This window comes from Cavia porcellus, unplaced genomic scaffold (genome assembly GCF_034190915.1).
Source record: "Cavia porcellus strain 051 isolate PalLab524CR breed Dunkin Hartley unplaced genomic scaffold, mCavPor4.1 scaffold_21, whole genome shotgun sequence".
Lineage (NCBI taxonomy): Eukaryota > Metazoa > Chordata > Mammalia > Rodentia > Caviidae > Cavia > Cavia porcellus.
Window position 1 is genome coordinate 36002735 of NW_026947504.1, and position 20646 is coordinate 36023380.

General features: G+C 38.0%; 1 protein-coding gene across 1 annotated transcript in view; it reads left to right on the plus strand.

The window, feature by feature from the left end:
- Window positions 1–20646, plus strand: part of Mtus2 (microtubule associated scaffold protein 2) — a 438067-nt gene that overhangs the window by 251598 nt on the left and 165823 nt on the right. Inside the window, exon 5 of the mRNA XM_003477411.5 lies at window positions 9521–9619. Within this exon, the coding sequence (XP_003477459.2) occupies window positions 9521–9619 (99 nt within the window). The remainder of the gene's footprint in view (window positions 1–9520; window positions 9620–20646) is intronic.

A 20646-nucleotide genomic window follows, 5' to 3' on the forward strand; every position in this document is an offset into this window, starting at 1 on the left:
CTCCCACACTGCTGCTAGAGGCCTTTGACCTCATTAAATACACATCTAGTCCTGTTACTCCCTTGCTTGGGACTCTTTAGTGGTTTCATATTGCCTGCATTGTGCCTGCCTCTCACTCACCATCTGCCTTCTCTCCTAGACTATCACCTCCTTGTGTATGGAGTTCTCTCAGTAAACCACACTATTTCCTCCATGTCTCTCTCATTCTCCTGTGTTTGCATTCCCAACCAATGGCCAACCATACAAGGTTCACTCAAGGTGGCCACTTACTGCCTGGAGAGCCAGGATGAATCACTTGCTGGCCTCAGCATTTGGCCATCTTGATGACTGCCATCATCATCATGAGCATGGTTGCTGCAGTTTATGGAAATATTATATGCAGACTCTTTGCCAAAGGCTCTTAATTTTCTCCTTTATTAAATGGCAAAGGAACATTGTATACCTCTTAAAGATGAAACTATGGCTTTTCTAGTGCACAGTAACTTTCCAGCTGACCTGTGACTTGGGTTGAGGTCTGACTTTCTCCAAAGCCTCTTCTCTTCCTAATGTATCACATTCATTTATCTATTAAAACCCCAGCAGATTAAATAGGACTTGATCATGACTTAAAACTACTAGATATGACATTGACTTCAGACTCCAGAATGCATATGAGAAGATCAATTAGAATTTCTTTTAGAAAGAATCGCTTTGTTTGGTAAAATTTTTAACATGGAAGTTGAGACACCCCACCCCCACATGAATGTGACTAGGATCATTCTTGTAACTTACCTGAAATCACATCATCTCATTTCTCTATGGCTCCACCATGATAGCCTGGATACATCAGAAGTCAGCAAATGACTGGAGATGAGGCCCTGAAACAGAGTCCTCTGAACTACATGTGGCTTTGACTCTGCATAGTATACCCATGAGGGTAGAGAGAGGGGATGAATGAGAGTTGAAGGCCTAAGTATTCTGTGTATGTAACTTAAACATTGTGACAGAGTCATGCTGAGTATCTGAGCTGGGATAATAGAATAAAATAGCATTAACTGGGCCCAACCGATATGATAGTTCCTGTTATGGTTTGTGTCTAGGTGGCCCTCCAAGCCTCATGCAGTCTTGGAGGCAGCTGAATCTAGCGTTTGTGATTGGTTCGTTGTATAGTGCTGGGATTGGTAGAGTGCTGTACCCACCCAGAGGTGGAGCCAGCATACAGTATAAGGGTGAGAAGGAAGCATGCTTTTCCTCCTTTGCCCTGTTTGATCTTGTTACTTTCAGCTGCCATAAATAGTTCCCCTGCAGCCATGCCACCCTGCCTTGAAGCCAATGGAGTATGGACTAGAACCTCCAAAAACTGTTAAAATAAATAAACCTTTCCTTCCTTCATTTTGGGCATCAGGTGTTTTGTCTCCATAATGACAGAAAAGTAACCAAAACAGTTCTTTGATGAGCAATTATTATAATAACGGAAGCACTTATTAATCACTTCCTGGATGTTTGTTGTCTCATTTCATTCTTCCTGTTGTATCCATAATGCACAGGTTCCATTTGAAACCCTATTTTACAGATCAGGAGACAGAGAATCAGAGATTTCTGGTAATTTACTCAAGGTAACAAAAGCAGGTGAGTGCAGAGTTGTGTTTAAGCCCAGACATCTGACTTCAAAGCTTATACTTACATCCATTCCTTTTATCCAGAACAGGGAGATCCTGACAGTTAGAGCCTCTGTCACATTAAAGATGACCAGCAGAGGATGCACCATCAGGCAGCACTTTTTTTTTGGTACCAGGGATTGAACTCACAACCTCATGCTTGTAGGGCAAGCACTTATGCCACTGAGCTAACCCTCCGGCCCCAAGGCAATACTGTATAAGACCCTGTTTATTTTGGATTTCCTATATCTTTGTAGGTTTTATTTTAAAAAGTCACAGTGAGTGTATTCTCATTTTCATATGACTATTCAAAAGAGTAGAACAAATCTGTTAATAAGTCACAGTGAGCTGTTTGTTTCTACCAAGTAGAATTTAGATGATAGAGGAAGCGACAAACAAGCTTTGGAATTAGACCCAGATTCTGACCATGGTGGTACAACTAAGAGCTAGATGCCCTGGAATCAATTACTTAACTACACTGATCTGCAGTTCCCTCATTAGAAAACGAAGAATGACAGGTACCTGATGTAGTGAGCATTGATTATTTTAGCACATTGCTTGTAATCTGTAGGTTCTATCTTGGTCCATTAGTCCTCTGACAAAATTTCCATAGATGGGGAGGCCTCTAAACAGCAAATATTTATTTCTTACAGTTTTGAAGGCAAAGAAGTTCAAAAGTCACTGGAGGATTCTGTGGCTGGTGAGGGCCTGTTTCTCTGAAGAAGCATAATTGAAATCTCTTGAATTTGGACTTCACAATCTGCATTCCTAACTGCATTCTGGTCCTCTGAGCTCCATTGGCAGTTGTGCTTGTTAGCACATTGGCATTGGCTTGTTATATCCTTGCATAGCAGAGGAGTGAACAAGCTTCCTGGAGCCTACTTTGTATAGGTATCATTCTGCTCCTTGGGGGAGTGCCCTTCTGACCTCATCGCTTTGCAAAGGCCCACTTCACAATGCCTCCAAATTGGAGACTGAGTTTCAACATGAGGAATCAGGTAGGGAAGAGGGAGAACACCAGTTGGCAGGTCCTAAACAGACAACTAAAGGTATTGTTACTAAGGACCCTTGGGCATGTGTGATGACTGGCACTGTGCTAAGCACTTTTAATGCAGTTTTCCCATTTTTTTCTTACAACTCCATGGAGTAGTTACTCCATTTGTCACCCATTTGCACAGAAAAAAAGCGGGGCTGGGGATTTAGCTCAGCGGCATAAGCATCTGCCTTGCAAGGTCATGAGTTCAATCCCTGGTACCAGTAAAAATGAAAAAGAAAAAAAAAAGAAAGAAACAAAGGTTTAGAAGGATTAAGTAACCTGCTACACAGCTATAGATAACAGTAATATGACAGGAATATGGGGGCTTAGCTTCATGCTAAACAACCACCCAGTATGTCTTTAATTCTGTCTCCAACTTGGAAACAGTGTTTATAACACTGCTTCATTTTATAGTGGCTATGGTCTGATTTGTGAGCTATCACTGGAACTGCTAAGCTGGTAATTTGTTCACATTTGAAACATACTGTAGCTGAAATTTTACCATGAAAAATGATCATAATATCATCAGTTTTCTTTTTATAAAGTTACAAAATTGTATTACATCCCTGACAGGTTGGATGGAGAAAAAAAAATATATTGGTAAGCACTTCAGAAAAGAAAATCACTGAGGTAGCCAATAAATGTGTGAAAATTATGTTAAACTTGATGAGAAACCAAGAAAATGCAATTCAAGTCACAATGTAGTATGCATCTAACAAAAGACAGTAGTTTAATGATCTCACACAATAACAGAGGGAAATGGGAACTGACTCTTTGAAACATACTGTGAAGTTATCCAGTTGGATTTCACTTAAAGATTTCACTCACAGGTAGAGGAGAAACTCACACGCACACAACAGGAGACATGTGCAGGTCTGCTCAAAGCACCATTATTCAGGATCGCCAAAAACTCTTACAAGCAAGTCAGAATTTGCATCAATGATAAAATGAACAAATATACTTGGATGTATGCACACAATGGATCATAGTTCAGCAAAAAGAATGAGCCAGGATTGTGGACTATGAAATGGTTGAAAATTACAAACATGATGTTGAGTAAACATTTCAGGAATGTAGAATCCTTACAGTATGATTTCACTGATAGGACATTTATAAATCAAAGGACATTGGGTGAGAGGATAACAAAACTATAAAGGAAAGCAAGAAATGATGACTTAAAGTATCTTGGTGGCAGTCTCTGCCAGTGATGTGCTCCTGGATGCCAGTGACATTGCGATGGTCTGTTCCTTCCTTCTCCGGGTAGCAATTTCATAAGCCTCAGCTTTTGAGTTATTTGCTTAGCTCTGCAGCTAAGTTACAAAAATTGTATTTCACAATGTAAAATATTTAAAACTGTATTATACATTTCCTTAAGAAACTATATAAATCCACATAATATAACCTGATAGCATGCATTCCAGTGGGTCTATGGTGATTATGACTGGATAGGACCAGAATGCAAATGAATGAATGTGTATTTGTCCATTTTTCTCCAATGCAGGTGTATCCTTTTATAAGAAAAGTAGGAGTTCATTTACATATTTGTATGCTTTTGATAGCTGAGTCTTCATCTGTAATCCTAGCCAGATAACCTCATTTAAACTGAAAGCCACAGCAGACAGAACCTATTTAACTTCCTGTAATTTTTTTAAGGGGGGCATAATTCCCATTCGCTGGCAACTTCAATCACAAAGTATACTATTTTTAAAAAGAAAGAACAAGCAAAATGATAACACAATGAATATTTTGTCAGATTTAGGATTAAGCCAGATTTCAGAGGCATTCTGATACATTGGAGGGAAACAGTCATAAGGTCTGGTGACCTTGGACCTCGTGGAGATTGCAGGTAGTGTAGGCTGGACTCAAGAAGCGAGCTCTCCACTGCATGCTGTCCCTTTACACCGAGGACCTTTGCACTTGATTCCCTTTCCTATGAGGCCTTTTTGTAGGAGAGCCTTGTGCATACTACCCATCTTAGCCCAAACATTATCTTTTCCAGGGAAGCCCTACCTGGCTCCTGTTCTGAGTTCCCAGAAAAAAAATATTTTCCCAGAGCTCTGGGCTGGCACTTGCTAGATTATCTTGTTGTTACTTATTTATATGTCCCAAAATTGGTGGATTTCTGGAGTCAATGTCTTTGTCTATTCAGTTTAATACCATATGAAGTACAGTGAAGCTACACAATAAATGTACAATGCTGGGAGTAGCTCAGAAAAGAACAGTTCAAAGAATAGAAGATGCAGCCTTTGCAGCAAAAACTACAGGATAGCAGCATAGTAACATTAGGATACTTACTTTGTTCTAAGTAGACTGTGTTAGGGATTTTTCATTTATATGGGGAAAATAAGAGCCTGAAAAGCACCATTTCATTATGCTCTTCAATTAACTTGAAATTGAAATTGCCGAGTAGAATGAGACAAATAATCTAGACTATTTCCTTCATTTTGGCTTGCCTAACTGAAACTCCCACAGTGAGTAAGATCCAACTATCTATTTGTGTGACTTCAAAAATACAAAATAATTTTTCCACTACTTATATACACATTTTCTCAGTGGCTAGGAGCTCATGCAATGTCCAGAAACTGGATTCTTTTCTTTTCACAAGTTCATCATAATCAGAGCCTGACTCCTTTGGTGTCAAACAGTATAATGGTGATTTCTTGTTGCTTGTTTATGACAAAGGAGAAGTGAAATACTGGAGAAGAAATGAGACAATAAGAATAGGGTTCAATAATTCAGAAATGTACTTAATTTCAGGGTTGATTTTATTTCCCACAGAGGAAAAACATCATTAGTTAATAATAACCAGCACATTTAGTGTTAATACTTACTGAGTGGGTGAGTCTCATGAATGCACTGTCTAATGGTGAAGAGGGGCAAGTAAAAATGCATTCGAATCTCAGTGTGGATAAGGGACCTCAGAGCATGACAGCAGAATCCTCCTGGCTGAAATCTGAAGGAAGAGATTCGCTTGGAGACAAGAAAAGGCAGGCAGAGACTGTCACTGAGAATGGTGATCCTGATCTATTAGGAATTTACAACTACTTAAAAAAAGTAGTGGAATGCCAGCGTGTGTGTATTACCATGTTGCCTAAACCTGTAGGATCAGAGTTTCTAGCACACCAAGACACAATAGCATGAAACTTCACATTGGGGAAAAGAGAAGGCTTCACAGAAAAGCAAACAAATCACTGATACAAGGTTGGCATGTAGAATAGCATTGGGCTTGTCAGTAGATACCCTGAAAGCTGAAAGTAAAACAACCTTCTTTGTATTTCTGGGGAAATGATTGCCACGTTAAAATTTTGAATACATCAAGCATTCAGTTATATAAAGAAGTTTTGAGACATTGAATGAGTCATATAATTTATCTGCCTTGCACCTTTCTCTAGAAATGCAAAGACATATACTTTTATCAGAATAAAGAAGCAGACAAAAACAGGAAGACAGAATCTAAGAAACAGAAATTCATGCTTGGGCAAAAGCAGAGGAAACTTCGAGAAAGATGGTGAGGATTCCAACAGCACAGCTGTGCCACAGTCCCAGAAATAACCGGTCTAGAACAAATGAAGACTTGAAGGCTTCAGGAATAACGACTTTCAGAAACAAATGAAACCAAATGTACCCGTACATATGATGATTATGAGAGAAAAAACATTATGAGATGATGCGAGTTTGGGGGAGAATTAACAATAGGGATATAAAAAACTGGGCCACAGGAACCAAGGCAGCTGTTAAACCCAGAGAAATCGAAGTGTTACTCAGGGAAGAGCAAGACTCAGTGTGAGTGATACTTCCATAGCTATAATTTACTTAACTAAAGGTTATGGTGCACCTATATTGAGATGATGAGGAAGGGAAAGTGGTAGAAAACCACAGAGAGAAAAAGTCATTTTCTTGGGGAAGAAGCTACTAACGTACCGAATCTAAAAAATAAATGTCAAGAAATAGCAGTATAAAACTGTTACTTAGATGTATGGAGAAAGAAACAGCTCATAAGTGATTAAAGTCATAAAAGACAAACATACTGCTGTGTTATTTTAAATCTTTTTAGAATAATTTTGTAGAATGATCCTGAAAAAGAACTTGAGTGTTCCTAAAAATCATTTTAATTTTCACTTATGTTTTATATACACCTTATGTATATAGTTCTAAAGGTTATTTACAGTAGTGTCTTTAAGAGTATCTGTTTTGTATGGCCTATCCATGCGGTCAAGAGTAGAATTTCCACTGTGGTCATGTTATGAGTGTTTAAAAAGCTTTGGATTTTAGATTTTAGATTTTTACATTAGAGATACTCAACCTGCACCAATATTACTAATAGAAAGTCAGACATGGAGGCACGTACCTGTAATCCAGCACTCAGGAGGCCGAGGCAGGAGGATCCTTGCAAGTTCAAGGCCAGCTTGAGTTACACAGTGAGTTCAAGGAGGCCAACCTGAATTACATAGCAAGAGCCTGTCTCAGAATACCAACATAGTAATAGTAATAATCATACCAACAGAGTGTGGAGAGGAGATAAGATAGTGTGCACTGAAACAATTGTAATCTGCTAGCTAGTATTTATAAATACAGTATTAATGATAAATATGTTCCACAAAAGTGCCTCTGTAACAGCAGAGATGCTGCCGGACATATCCTTGATTCTTAATAATGAATAAATCAGTAATTTATTGGTGGGAGGGGTTATAAAGGTTTTACACACATTTTAAAAAGCAAAAACTTCATTCTGTCCTTGTGTTTTCCTAAGTAGTTTTGAATTACCTCAGTCTTGTCCCAGGGAATTCCTAGGACTCATCATAGGTCTAATTTGTGTAAGCCTGTATTGGATAACAAACACCACATTTATCCTGCTTTATATTCCCAGCTGCAGTGTCTACCGTTGAACAGACAGTGTGATTATTAAAATAAACCTTAGCTAGCTAAAACTCAAGTCTCCTCGCAACTATGCCCCTAATATATTCGTATGCTTAGCTCTGTTCTCCCCCAAAATCATGTTCTTTTGGATGGATGTTTCTATTTGTTCTTTAACATTTCTCTTCCCAGCTTTTAAGAGTCTAGCTACCTTTCCACTTTTGTTAAGACCTAAAATCATACCAGGTAAAAGAAGTGAAAGAGTGAGATTAGCCTTTTGGTGGTGGTGGGAGGGGGGCCCTAAAGGTCCCTGTAACTTTGGAGAATTGGAGCCGTGGCTGGGCTTACTTAGAAGACTTAGAAAAAGACATTCCAGTCTTTTTCTCTAAGTAATAAGTGTCTCAGCTGACCTGTTAAGCATTTCCTGCATGCATACATACACGTTTGTAATAGTATGAAAGAAAAGCTCAACATATTTGGGCATATTAAAATTTAAAATTACAATGAAAGATACTATAAGTTTTTTTTAATGAAATGCTGGAAAATATAATTATAGTAAGAGATTACCAGGGGAAAGACCGATCTCCAGAACAATTGAAGAGGTTTTATGAATCAGTAAGAAAAAGTCATACCTATTTAACTGTTTTAAAGTAACTTCCAAAAAAACAATGCATTTTTGGTGTTTGGCAAATATTACATGGTTGCGACTTGTGTGTCAGTACGGCATGGACGTGTAGAAAGAGTACTTCTCATGCGCTGCTGACTGAGAGTATGAACTGGTAGGTCCTTTGGCGGATACTTTGAACTCTGGCAGCAGTGAAAATGAGTGAATTCGTGACCCCACAGCCATGTAGCTCTCATTTTGTCCTCTACAGATGCTGGTACATGTGTCAAAGGTAAAGCTGAGGAATGTTTATGGTGGCACATGTAGCTGTTTTGCCAGCTAAAACTTGCAAACCATAATACAATGTGGTGATTTTAAAAGTCTGTGAACTGACTGATAAAAGTAGTTGCTCCCGAGTATGTGTAGGATGAATGAAATGGCAGTGTTTGGCTACTTATTTAACTAATAACTGTATTTGAATATGTGTGTATATTTTTAAATACCTAGAAAAATACCTAAGCTAATAATCACCCAATTGCTAGAAGTAGTTACATCTGGAAAGAAGAGTTTGGTCAGAGGGTTTGAGAACATCCGTGTTACCCATCTAAGAAACCATCCCAATCTTTGTTTTTGAAATGACATCAGTATATAGAAGCAGAGGCAAGTCTTGAGGATGGCTTGCTCTATGTGGTTTCTCTCATCTTTCATCCACAGTTGTTTGACTTTCCAAGAGAGGCAGTGAGGTGAGTGTTATCCCCAGCACATACGAGAGATGCCACTCTGTACCCCATGTGCCACTAGACCTCACTTGAGGGGCATTCACATGCTCTTCCTACAGATGGCCCCCACTCGAGTTATGTCTTCTGCAGGGACAGCTCTGGCAGCAGCTTCCGCAAAGGCTCAGCTGCAGCTGAGAGGGTCAAAGACTGTTCAGGTCACCTTTATGACCAGCTGCATGGAAATTAAGAGTCAGACACTGTCCCCTGGGGCTCGGTCCAGGATGATGCCAAAGTGATTAGCAGTGTATGTTCAGCCACAGCTTCCTTCGCTGTCTTCTGAGAAATTGTTTTGGCAGAGAGAGGCAGCCAAGGACGATAAAATTTTAATTCCTAGATACTTTGTGAGGGTCGTTGAGGTGGCAGAAATAAAGTTTTTCATCAAACCAGAGGCAGCAGTGTGCTTATTCCCCTGACCACTTAAAACTGAATTCCCTTTACCATAAACAAACGTGTCCTTCCTCCAGCCCAGAGGGGTACTGACCATAGCGACAAACCATCGAAATATTTTGTTTTACTGTTTGCCTTCGGATAAGCGGTCCTTTCCGCAATTGATCTTTCCATTTGGATTATAACTAGCTTTTATTTCTTTTTCTCTTTTCAAACTATATAGGAATAAAGAAAGAAGCACAAAAAGATCAAGATGCGAATAAACCTGCTGTTTCATCTCCTAAGAGAATAGCAGCTTCCACCACCAAGCTTCATTCACCAGGTATTTAGGAAACGTGATCTGTGTCATTTGGGAAGAAGACTTGATCTTAAGAGTTTATTCCATTCAAATGTCATTACTGGTGAATGCCGGCCCATGTAGTGTTAATATACTACTGATTGTTCCAGTGGTTGTGTTTTCTGACTAGATGAAATGAACTAAACAAGATGTTATCCCATGCATTTAGGTGGAATTTTCTTTGCATAGGAGTATCTGCTATTCCAACAGCATTTAGAAGTAATTTATAATTGAAAATCAGGTTTGGAACATCTGACCTCAAGGAATAGTATTTTCTAAAACAGACATACCGAGGCAATCTAAACCTCAGAGTTGCATCTGTAGTTACTACACTACTAACAAGTTGGAGGATATAGGACTTATTAACATTTCTGATTAATTAAAAATTTATAAGAAACAGACCAAATCATAAATGTGAGGGTTGGGAGACTGAGCCTGATGCCTTAATATGACGAGTGATCAGATCTAAGTATCCTACCACAATCTGGGATTTCTGAAGGTCAGTACATTTGAAAATTGAGTTGTGGAGAAGAGCCCCCTCCTCTTGCAGCAACAGAGTGGCCCATCGTTTTGTCTGTGAGAAGGTGGGGAGGGGAATGAGCCCTGCTCGGAGAGCCTTCAACCATAAATCAGCCCCACAGAGATTTAAAAGCTGGGATCTGTGTTGCCAGTGATCTAAAATTCCGTTTAAGATGCTGTCATACTGTATCCACATAGCAAAACAAAACATGAAATTGTAACACTTAAGGAAATAAACTATCATGAGTGGGATTTTTATATTATGGGAGATAATGTAAAGGTATCACATCATTTTAGACTAAGTGAAAAATCTTGTGTTAAAATTTCTAGGGCATCCAATGAAACAGTATCTAGTTCTGGAAGTCGAAGCAAAGAAAAGGTTGAAATGAGGAGTAAAACAATTAATGCAAATTAGGAAAACCAATATAAATGGAGGTGGTAAAAAGAAAGAGGGAAAGAAAAATGGAGGAATAGATAGGAGAAATAAAAAGGATAAAATAATGTATTATAAATGAACTCAAATAATGAATGTGCATGAATTGAATTGTAGACTACATTATTCAGAGTACCAGTCTACATTTATTTCTGTAACTGTCAAAAAGTACTTAAGTGTATCAAATGCTCTAAAATCTAGCTTTATACTATTTCTAATACGTGCTTAAATATAAGAATATTAAAAGAGAGAAATAGGTAAAATGTATACTAAAAAATGGTAAACAAAATAAAGTTTGAGTATTACCATTTTGAAAAGTCTTGATTGTAATTCAATTAGCAAATGCAAAGCTCCCTATGTGAAATTTGCAGTTTGACCCAAGAAACTATCATCTCAATCAAGACTGACATTCATACCCATCAGCCCCCAGATTTCATGGTGCCTCTTGGATATCCCAGGAACCTACCCCTAGCATATGAATCGGGGAGCAATAGGAATCTGAAGTAGGGGCAATCTCACAGGATTAAGCTCTTAATTTATCAGGACTATGATGACTCTGGATCGTTAGTGTGAGAACTAAAACATAAGACACTCATTGGTGTCACAGAGAAGTGGAGAACTGCTTCTGTGAAAAACCCACATACTTGGTGTCAGAAGTGTGAGTAGAGGAATAGGATTTTCTTTTATCATCTAATGTATCTTTTCCAGCCATGATGGAATTACGTATTAGAAATAAATAACAGAAAAGCTTATGTTAAGTTCACAAATATTTATAATCAGAAAGCACAATTCTAGATAACCATATATAAAAGAAGAAATACAAAAGGGAAATTTAAAAATACTTTGAACTCAGTGAAGTTATTATTAGAGAGGTTCTTGGAAGTTTCATATGTAGGTAGAATTGGTTATTAACACAGTTTCTAGCCCTTCTCATCTCTGCAGAGGGTGAAAGCGTGCAAGTGAACGTTCTGAGATTCTAAACATGGCTTGGTCTCTCTGCTGAACAGCCACATTCTCCAGCCCTTCTGTTCTCTGTCTTATGCATATACCTATTCTGGACATTTCTTTCAAATGGAATCATTTAATTTGTGACCTATTGTACCTGTTTATTTCATTTACCATAGTGTTTTCAAAGAGTATCTGTCACAGTATGAAACAGTGTTCCAGTCCTTTTGTAGCTAAATAATATTCCACTGTATGCATATACCATATTTTGTTTATAAGTTAATCAAAATGACAGCTATTTGGGGTTTTCCAATTTTTCCCTACATCCCATGTGTAATGTTGTCATGAACATTTGTGTCACTAATCTTTTCTTCAGGATAGTATGCTTTCCACTCTTAACCATATCAAGATATTTTTAAATTTAGACATTGAGGTTTTGATCTCTGGAATAGTTATTTAAGTCATTTTAAGTCTTCCTTATCTCTCATTGATATGTTTAGTCATTCTTCTACTACTGAAACCTATTAGGAGTATAGGAGTTATATGTATTTTAATATCCTTCTCAAGTAATTCCATCATCTGCTGTTTCTTGGTCAGTATCAGTGGCTCGAACGCTTCTCATTATAGTTTATGTCCTCCTGCTCCTTTACATGCCTGAGAAATGCTTTAGTTACCAGACACTGTGAAGTATTGCTTGGTGAGTCCTATATTATTTCTATAATACTTTTGAGCTTTATTCTTGGGTAAAGTTGTCCTGCTTGGAAAAAGGTTGATCACTTTGTGTCTCGCCCTTTATTGTGAAGGAGTGACCAGTAGTTAGGTTCAGAATGCTGTTACCATGCTACTGAGGTCAAGCCCCACTGAGCACTCTCCTCCAGCTGAGGAATTGTGAGGTTTTTCACTCTAGCTGATGGAAACAGGTTCTATTCCTGTTCTTCTGTAACCTCTAAAATTCTTCTCTCTAATCCTTTGCAGACTCTCTTCCCATCCTAGGGTGCTTTTACAGCTCTGCACAAATCAGAAACTGGCTGAAATCTGAGGGCCCCACTTCAGATCTCCAAAGTTCACCCCGACTTTTTGGTACCCTGACTCATAAACTCTGATCTCTTAAACCCCTACTCTCACAACACCTGCCTTTTGCCTCTCCCATCACCAGCCAACCCCCAGGTAAACAACTGCCAGTATTAAGTAGGAAAAGTTTAGCTACCAGGCAAAATTTCCCTATACAGGTTTAGATTGGTTTAACAAAAAGAAATCTCTGTCCAAGTCCACAAAAGCTTAAGCTCATGTTCCCCGTGGGATGTGTTACCATCTGTTAGAATGTTGGCCGAACACTTGAAGTGCTCTCTTTTAAGTTGACAGCCTATCAAAGCTGTGTCCTATAGTCACTTTCCTTCCTGTTTACAATTGTGAAGGTCATGGGCCTTCGTTAATGTAAATATGCAGGTTCGGATGCCTCACCGTTTGTTACTATGCGTCTTAAGCTTTCCAACTTTAAATTAAACCAAGCTTTTCCATCCGTTGCAGTCCTTCGTACAGTGACTGGACTGCAGATGAATTTTTAATAATCTGTTTCCATTTTCAACACAGCGTCCTCCCCAGTGCTCTACCTTTGCACGCGATCTGTTTGTCACTCAGCCTTTGCATGCAAACTGTGCATTCACCTTTATGATACTGACAGATTGCGAGCTTTTCCCCAGGGGCCTCTGAGTTGCTGGTTGCCATTGGGATCAGCATAGATTTGATCTGTCCTAACCAGACTTACACAGCCAGATGCATAGTTAAAAATAAATTATGACAGATCAAGATTTGGATAATAGAAGACTATTCTGAATTTAGAGCATACCCTCAAATCTGTGAGGTCTTAGACATGTACTTGTCCAGCAGTGTGCTGACATGGGGGAATCCTGGGGAGAGGAGTCCTGAAGATCTGAGATGCTGACCTGGCCTGACCCCTTCTGGACAATGGATGGCCTGAGGTCCAAGATGGACCTTATTCTTATGAATAGTGCACTGTGACTTGCGTGCTGTCAGTCATACAGCAAGTGTTCAGTGAAAGTAGCCAAATGCTTTGGTTCCCTTCAAAGAACGTGACATGAAACAGATGTATGAAATCAGCTTCCTGTAGAGCAGTGCAAGACGCTGCTTCTATAGTTCATCCAAAAGTGAACTGGGATAAAATCAGTTCACAAATGGGAAAAGGGACCCCTTGCACACTGTTGGTGGAAATGTAAATTAGACCACTCATTATGGAAACCATTGTGAAAGTTCCTTAGAAAATTAAAAATAGAACTGTCATATAAGGCAGCAATTCTAATACTGAGTGAATGTCCAAAGGAAATGAAACCGTTATGCTGAAGTGATACTTTTATGGAAAGTGTACCAAAAACAGGAAGAAACTGCATGAAGGAGGCTTAGGGAGTAGTTTATTACACAGGTGGGCCTGACTAGTTCTCTCCCACAGAGTCAGCCCTGCCTGGTGGGGTTTTGGGTCTTTTATGGGGACGTTAGGCAGGAGGTACAAAGGCAGATTTAGTGCATTATGATTGGAGGGTTGAGTAACATCACGGGTTGCCCAGGGATCTTAAACATCTCAAGTTACATTGTAAGGCCATCAGTTAAGCAAGCATGGGTTACACAAAGGAAGAAATGTTCTGTGGGCATCCTTGGCAGGCTTTTATTTACAATTTTAATTTCTCTTTCAGTATCTGTCCTCCCACATTCATTTTAGCACTGTAATTGCCAAGAAATGGAATCAACCTAAGTGTTCTTCTGCTGATGAATAGATAAAATTTGGTACATATGTACAATGGAATACTATACAGCCATTAAAATCAGAAAATCCTATCATTTGCAACATGCGGATGGACCTACATATGCTCATGTTAAGTGAAATAAGCCAGGAAGGGAAAGACAAGTATTGCATGATCTCACTCATACTGGAATTAACTATCAAGAGAGTTGATCTTGGAGAAGCTGAGAGTAGAATAGTGGCTACCAGAGACTGGGAGAAAAAGGGCTTAGCAGCAATGGGCAGAGCTGGAGCATTGGGTGCAGAGTTATAGTTAGATATGAGCAAGAGTTTGCAGTATTCTGTTGTACAATAGGAAAACTATAGATACCAACAATGTGTTGTTCATTTCAAAGTAGTAGAAGAAAAAATTCTCAGTATTCTCACCAGAAATAAATGCTAAATGATTGGTATAGTATTTTCTTTAATTTAATCATTAAGCCTGTGTACATATATCAAAATAGCACACATGGGCCAGCGTGGTTCCTCTATGTGGAACTCTTGCTAGCATGTAGTAGCCCTGGGTTCATCCCTAGCACTGCCAGAATGAAACAAAGCAAACTACATTGTACCTGTGCTACATCAGTATGTACAGCTAATATATCAATATATGTACATATATATATGTTAAAAATAAATTTAAAATACTTAGGAAGTATAAGAGTCAGTCAAAAGTTGGTCTGTCCACTCCATTTTTCACTCTATTTGAAGGCTCCAAAACCACTGAAAATCCTTCTCTTGAACATCTTTACTCCCTGATCTCAATTTCTTAGCTCTGCTGGATGGAAATCAGCAAAATGCTGTAGGAAACTAGAGCTTTGGTTCCTTGGCAAGAGACTAGGCATGCCTGTCTACATAGCTGCTTTCACCTCGACAGAAGCAACATCAGTACCTCAAACAACCGTGAGGAGGTGGCACTAAGTGCAATGTCCTGGCATCTGCCGGTGTCGGTGTCTCAGGGCGCAAGGCATATCCTTGTAAGGTCCATGGGGGCTTTTCCCAAGAACCGTAACAGTCGGCAGGAGTGAGCCTCTGTCATCTCTTCTCACCTCAGCATCCTCCATGAGCTCTGAGTGGCCATCACCTCCAGAGCTTCCTTTCCTCATCCCCTGGACTTCTTACTCCCTGGGGCAGGTAGCATTTCCACTGAAGTACCAGCTCCAAGAGAACCTGGCAAAATAAACACTGCTCTCCCATCTCTGTTACCTGTTTTCAACTCAAATTCATTGCCCCAAGGTGGCACTGGAGCCTGTGTTACTGGCTTTAAGGACCACCGTGGGGCCATCTGACACATGGCAGACTGTAAGGTTGATGACAGGGCAGTACTTTATTTTTTTAAATTTTATTTAAAGAGAAACAAAAACAAAACAGAAAAAGGGTAAACGTAATACAGAATTTCAAAAAAAATAAACAGAAATCACTAGTTAATAGATTACATATTGTCATCTTTGAAATAGTTGTTCAAGTTACAAAATTAAAGCATACAAAGTGGACATTCAAACAGTGAGATTGCAAACAGTTCTGTTCAGTGATCCAACAAAAACTTAGTAATATAGTTATCTTACACTCTTAAGTATACATGCAGTTATATCCTTTAGAGCACTTCCTTTTCCTCTCTTTTTTACAATATCAATTACACATTTTGGGTTTTATTACTCCCACAGTTCTTATTACTTTTTAGCTTTTTTATTTTAAAGAGATTAAAACAAAAGAGGACATAAGAAAGAACATCAGATCAGAACAATGCAAGTAACACAGCATTTTCCCACAAGACAATCCATAATTAACAGTCACTACCATAGTGTCTCTTTCTTTGAAATAGTTGAGCATAGCTTCATATACGATAGTATCAAGCATAATAAAACAGTATAAAACCGTTCAAGAGAATGAAAGCATTACAGGGCTTTCAGAACCAAATAGCAGAGAATGAACAATATTATCTCATTTTTATTATATTATATTATATTTTATTATATTATCTCATTTTCCATAAAAAATTTGTTTATATTATCACACATAATAATATCCAATAAGATACAACATGATAGAACCAAAGGCAACAGAAAAACAAAAGCATAGTAGGACTTCAGAGTAAGATGATACTAAATCAGCTCTGGCTATTCTAATGTCTTGTTTTCTTTAAAATAGCTGTTTATACTATCACAGATAATAAAATCAAACAAACTAGGATAAAATCATTCCAACTAATAAATGCAGACATTATAAAGCTTCAGAGCAATGTAATAGGGAATCATGATTAATATAAACTTTTATGTACTCTTACCATCTCTTATACTAGGAACACTATTCAGTATTTATACATGTGAGTTTGATTTATTTCACTAATGAGTATGGTCTCAAGTTGTGTCCACTTATTTATAAATATCTCAATGTGATCATTCTTTATAACTGAGTAGTACTCCATTGTATAAAAATACATCTGTTTTATCCACTCCTCAGTTGATGGACACTTAGGTTTTTTCCAAGATCTCTGGCTATTACAAATTATGCTGCTATAAACATGGGTGCACATATATCACGGTGGTATGATGTTTTCAGTTCTTCTGGGAATATGCCCAGAAGTGGAATAGCTGGATCGAATGGGACTTCTAATCCCAGCTTTCTGAGAAATCTCCAGACTGACCTCCACAATGGCTGCACCAGTCTACACTCCCACCAACAGTGCAGGAGAGTTCCTTTTTCCCCAAAGCCTCTCCAGCATTTGTTGTCGGTAGTTTTCTTGATCCTGGCCATTCTTTCAGGAGTGAGATGGAAGCTCAGCGTGGTTTTAATTTGCATTACTCTAAAGAGTAATGATGATGAACGTTTTTTCATGTATTTATTTGCCATTTGTATTTCTTCATCTGAGAACTTGTGTATTCATCTCAGATGCCCAGTATTGGATTGGGTCTTTGAATTTTGTGGGTCTTATTTTTTTAATTCTTTATATGTTTTAGACAGAAGTCCTTTGTCTGAGGGGCAGTTCATTAAGATTTTTTCCCAGTTTGTGAGTTTTCTTTTCACTATGCTGGAAATTTCTTTTGACATACAGAAACTTTTTAATAAGACATAATCCCAGCTATTGATTCCGGGAAGCATTTCCTGTGCAGTTTGATTCCTCTTCATGAACTTTTTACCTACCCCCGTGTCTTCAAGATTTTTACCTAATTTGTCTTCCAACAGATTTACTGTTTCTGTTTTAATATTCAGATCTTTGATCCATTTAGATTTTAGTTTAGTATATTGTGATAGCTATGGGTCTAGTTTTAGTTTTCGGCATGTGGAGAGCCAGTTTTTCTAGCACCATTTATTAAAGATGCTGTCATTCTTCCAGTGAATATGTTTGGCCTCTTTATCAAAGATAAGGTGGTTGAGTGTGTTTGTAGTTGTGGTTGTATCTTCTGATTTATTCCATTGATCTTTGACTCTGTTTTTATTCCAGTACCATGTTGATTTTACTATGGTTGCTTTGTAGTATAACTTCAAGTCAAGGATTGTGATGCCTCCTTCCTTGCCTCTGAGGCTTAGAATTGCTCTTGCTATTCTAGGTCTCTTCTGGTCCCAGATGAATTTTAGGGTTCATTTCTCTAGATCTATGAGGTATGTTAACAGTATTTTCATTGGGATTGCATTGAATCTGTATAACAGCTTTGGGAGAATGGCCATTTTTATGATATTTATTCTTGCTATCCATGAGCAAGGGATGTCGTTCCATTTTCTGAGATCCTCTTTAATTTCTTTTTTCAGTGTATCATTATTTCCCTGTATAGATCTTTTACTACATTTGTGAGATTAATTCCTAAGTATTTCATTTTTTTTGGGTGTTAGTGTGAAGAGTATGGCTTCTTTTATTTCTTTCTCAGTGATTTTGTTGTTAGTGTGTAGAAATGCTATTGATTTTGTATCCAGCTACACTGCTGAATTTATTATATCTAGAGTCTTTCAATGGAGTTTTGAGGGTCTTCTATGTAGAGTATCGTATCATCTGCAAATAATGATAATTTAACTTCCTCCTTTCCTATCTTTACCCCTTTTATTTCTCTCTCTTGTCTAACTGCTCTGGCTAGTATTTCCAGTACTGTGTTAAGTAGGAGCAATGAAAAAGGACATCCTTGTCTTGTGCCTGATTTTAAGGTAAAGGCCTTCAGTTTTTGGCCATATAATATGATGCTGGCTATAGGTTTGTCATAGATGGACTTTATCATATTGAGGTAAAGACCATCTATTCCAATTTTCTGTAAAGTTCTTATTGTGAATGAGTGTTGGACCTTATCAAAAGCTTTTTCTGCATCTATAGAGATGATCATGTGATTCTTACTTTTGGCTTTATTGATATGGTGGATTACGTTTGTTGACTTACATATGTTGAACCATCCCTGCATGCCTGGGATGAATCCCACTTGGTCATGGTGTATAATCTTGATGATTTGCTGCATCCTTTTTGCCAATATTTTATTGAGGATTTTTGCGTCTGTCTTCATTAGGGAGATTGGCCTGTAGTTCTCTTTTTTAGTTGGGTCTTTCTCAGGTTTTGGTACTAGAGTAATATTTGCTTCCAGGAATGACTTAGGAAGAATTGCTTCCCTTTCAATTTCATTGAAGAGTTTGAGGAGTGTCGGCAGTAAGTCTTCTTTGTATTTCTTGTAGAATTCCGCAGTGAATCTGTCTGGGCCTGGGCTCTTCTTGTAGGTAAGGACTTAATTACATTTTCAATTTCATTAATAGAAATTGGGTTATTCAGCAGTTTTACATCTTCTTGACCCAGCTTTGTTAGTTCATATGTTTCTAGGAACCTGTCCATTTCTTCTGTATTACCGAACCTATGAAAGTGGAGGTTTTTGAAATAGGTGTTCATGAGCTTCTGTATTTCCATAGAGTCTGTAGTGATTTTGCCTTTTTCATTCCTTATTGCATGAATTTGAGCTGTTCCTTTCCTCTTTTTAATAAGGTTGGCTAGGGGCTTATCAATTTTATTTATGCTTTCAAAGAACCAACTCTTTGATTCATTGATTTTTTGGATTGCTTTCTTAGTCTCTGTTGTATTAATTTCTGCTCTGATTTTTATAATTTCCTCCCTTGTTTTGGCTTTGGGCTTGACTTGCTCTTTTTTTTCTAGATTTTTGAGGTGTAGCAACTGGTTGTTTATTTGTGTTCGTTCTGTTTTCCTGATGTGGGAACTCAGTGCAATAAATTTTCCTCTGAGGACTGCTTTCATTGTATCTCACAGATTCTGGAAGTTGTGTTTGTATTTTTTTTTGCTCATAGGTATTGTTTAATTTCTTCTTTAATTTCTTCTGTGACCCATTGATTGCTCAAGAGTGCATTATTTCATTTCCATGTGTTTGTGGGGTTTTGGCAGCTTTTTATCATTAATTTCTAGTTTCATGGCACTATGATCTGATAACATGCATTGGACAATTTCAATTCTTTTGCATTGATTTAAATATGTTCTGTGAGCTAGTATATGGTCCATTTTAGAGAATGTCCCATGTGCTGCTGAGAAGAATGTATATTCTGATGTTGGATGGAACACTCTGTATATGTCTACCAAGCCCATTTGTTCACAGGTGTGATTCAATTCTGTTATTTCTTTGCCGATTTTCTGTCTGGTTGATCTGTCCTTTGGTGTCAATGGTGTGTTAAGGTTTCCTGTTTAATTGTGTTATTGCTAATTTGATTTTTCATTTCTATTAATACTTGCTTTGTATAGCTGGGTGCTCTGGAATTTGGTGCATATATATTTAAGACATCTCTTCCTCTTTAGGTTTTCCCTAACCAGTATGTAGTGACCTTCTTTATCTCTTAGGATCATTCTTGGTTTAAAGTTCACATTATCTGCAAACAAAAAATAGCTACCCCCACTTTTTGGGGGGTTCATGTTGCATTTTTTCCATCCTTTGACTTTCAGTCTGTGAATTTCCTTTTGGGTTAGATGGGTTTCTTGTAGACAGCATATGGTTAGATGTTGTTTCTTGATCCATTCTGCTGGTCTGTTTCTTTTTATTGGTGAATTGAGACCATTTACATTCATGGTTATAACTGTTATATATTGGCTTATTGTTGACATATTATCTTTCTTCTGTTGCATCTTTATCTTTCCAATCTGTTTAATTATCTACCTTGCTTAGTGGTTTTTTCTTATGTGTATCTAGACTGTCTTTCATTTGCAGGGTTGGCTTGGTGTTCATGAAATTATTCAGCTGTTCTTTGTCATGGAAGTATCTTATTTTTCCATCCATTTTGAAGGACAGTTTTTCAGAGTACATCAGTCTAAGTTGGGAATCATTTTCCTTTAGGATCTGAAATACTTCACTCCATGCTCTT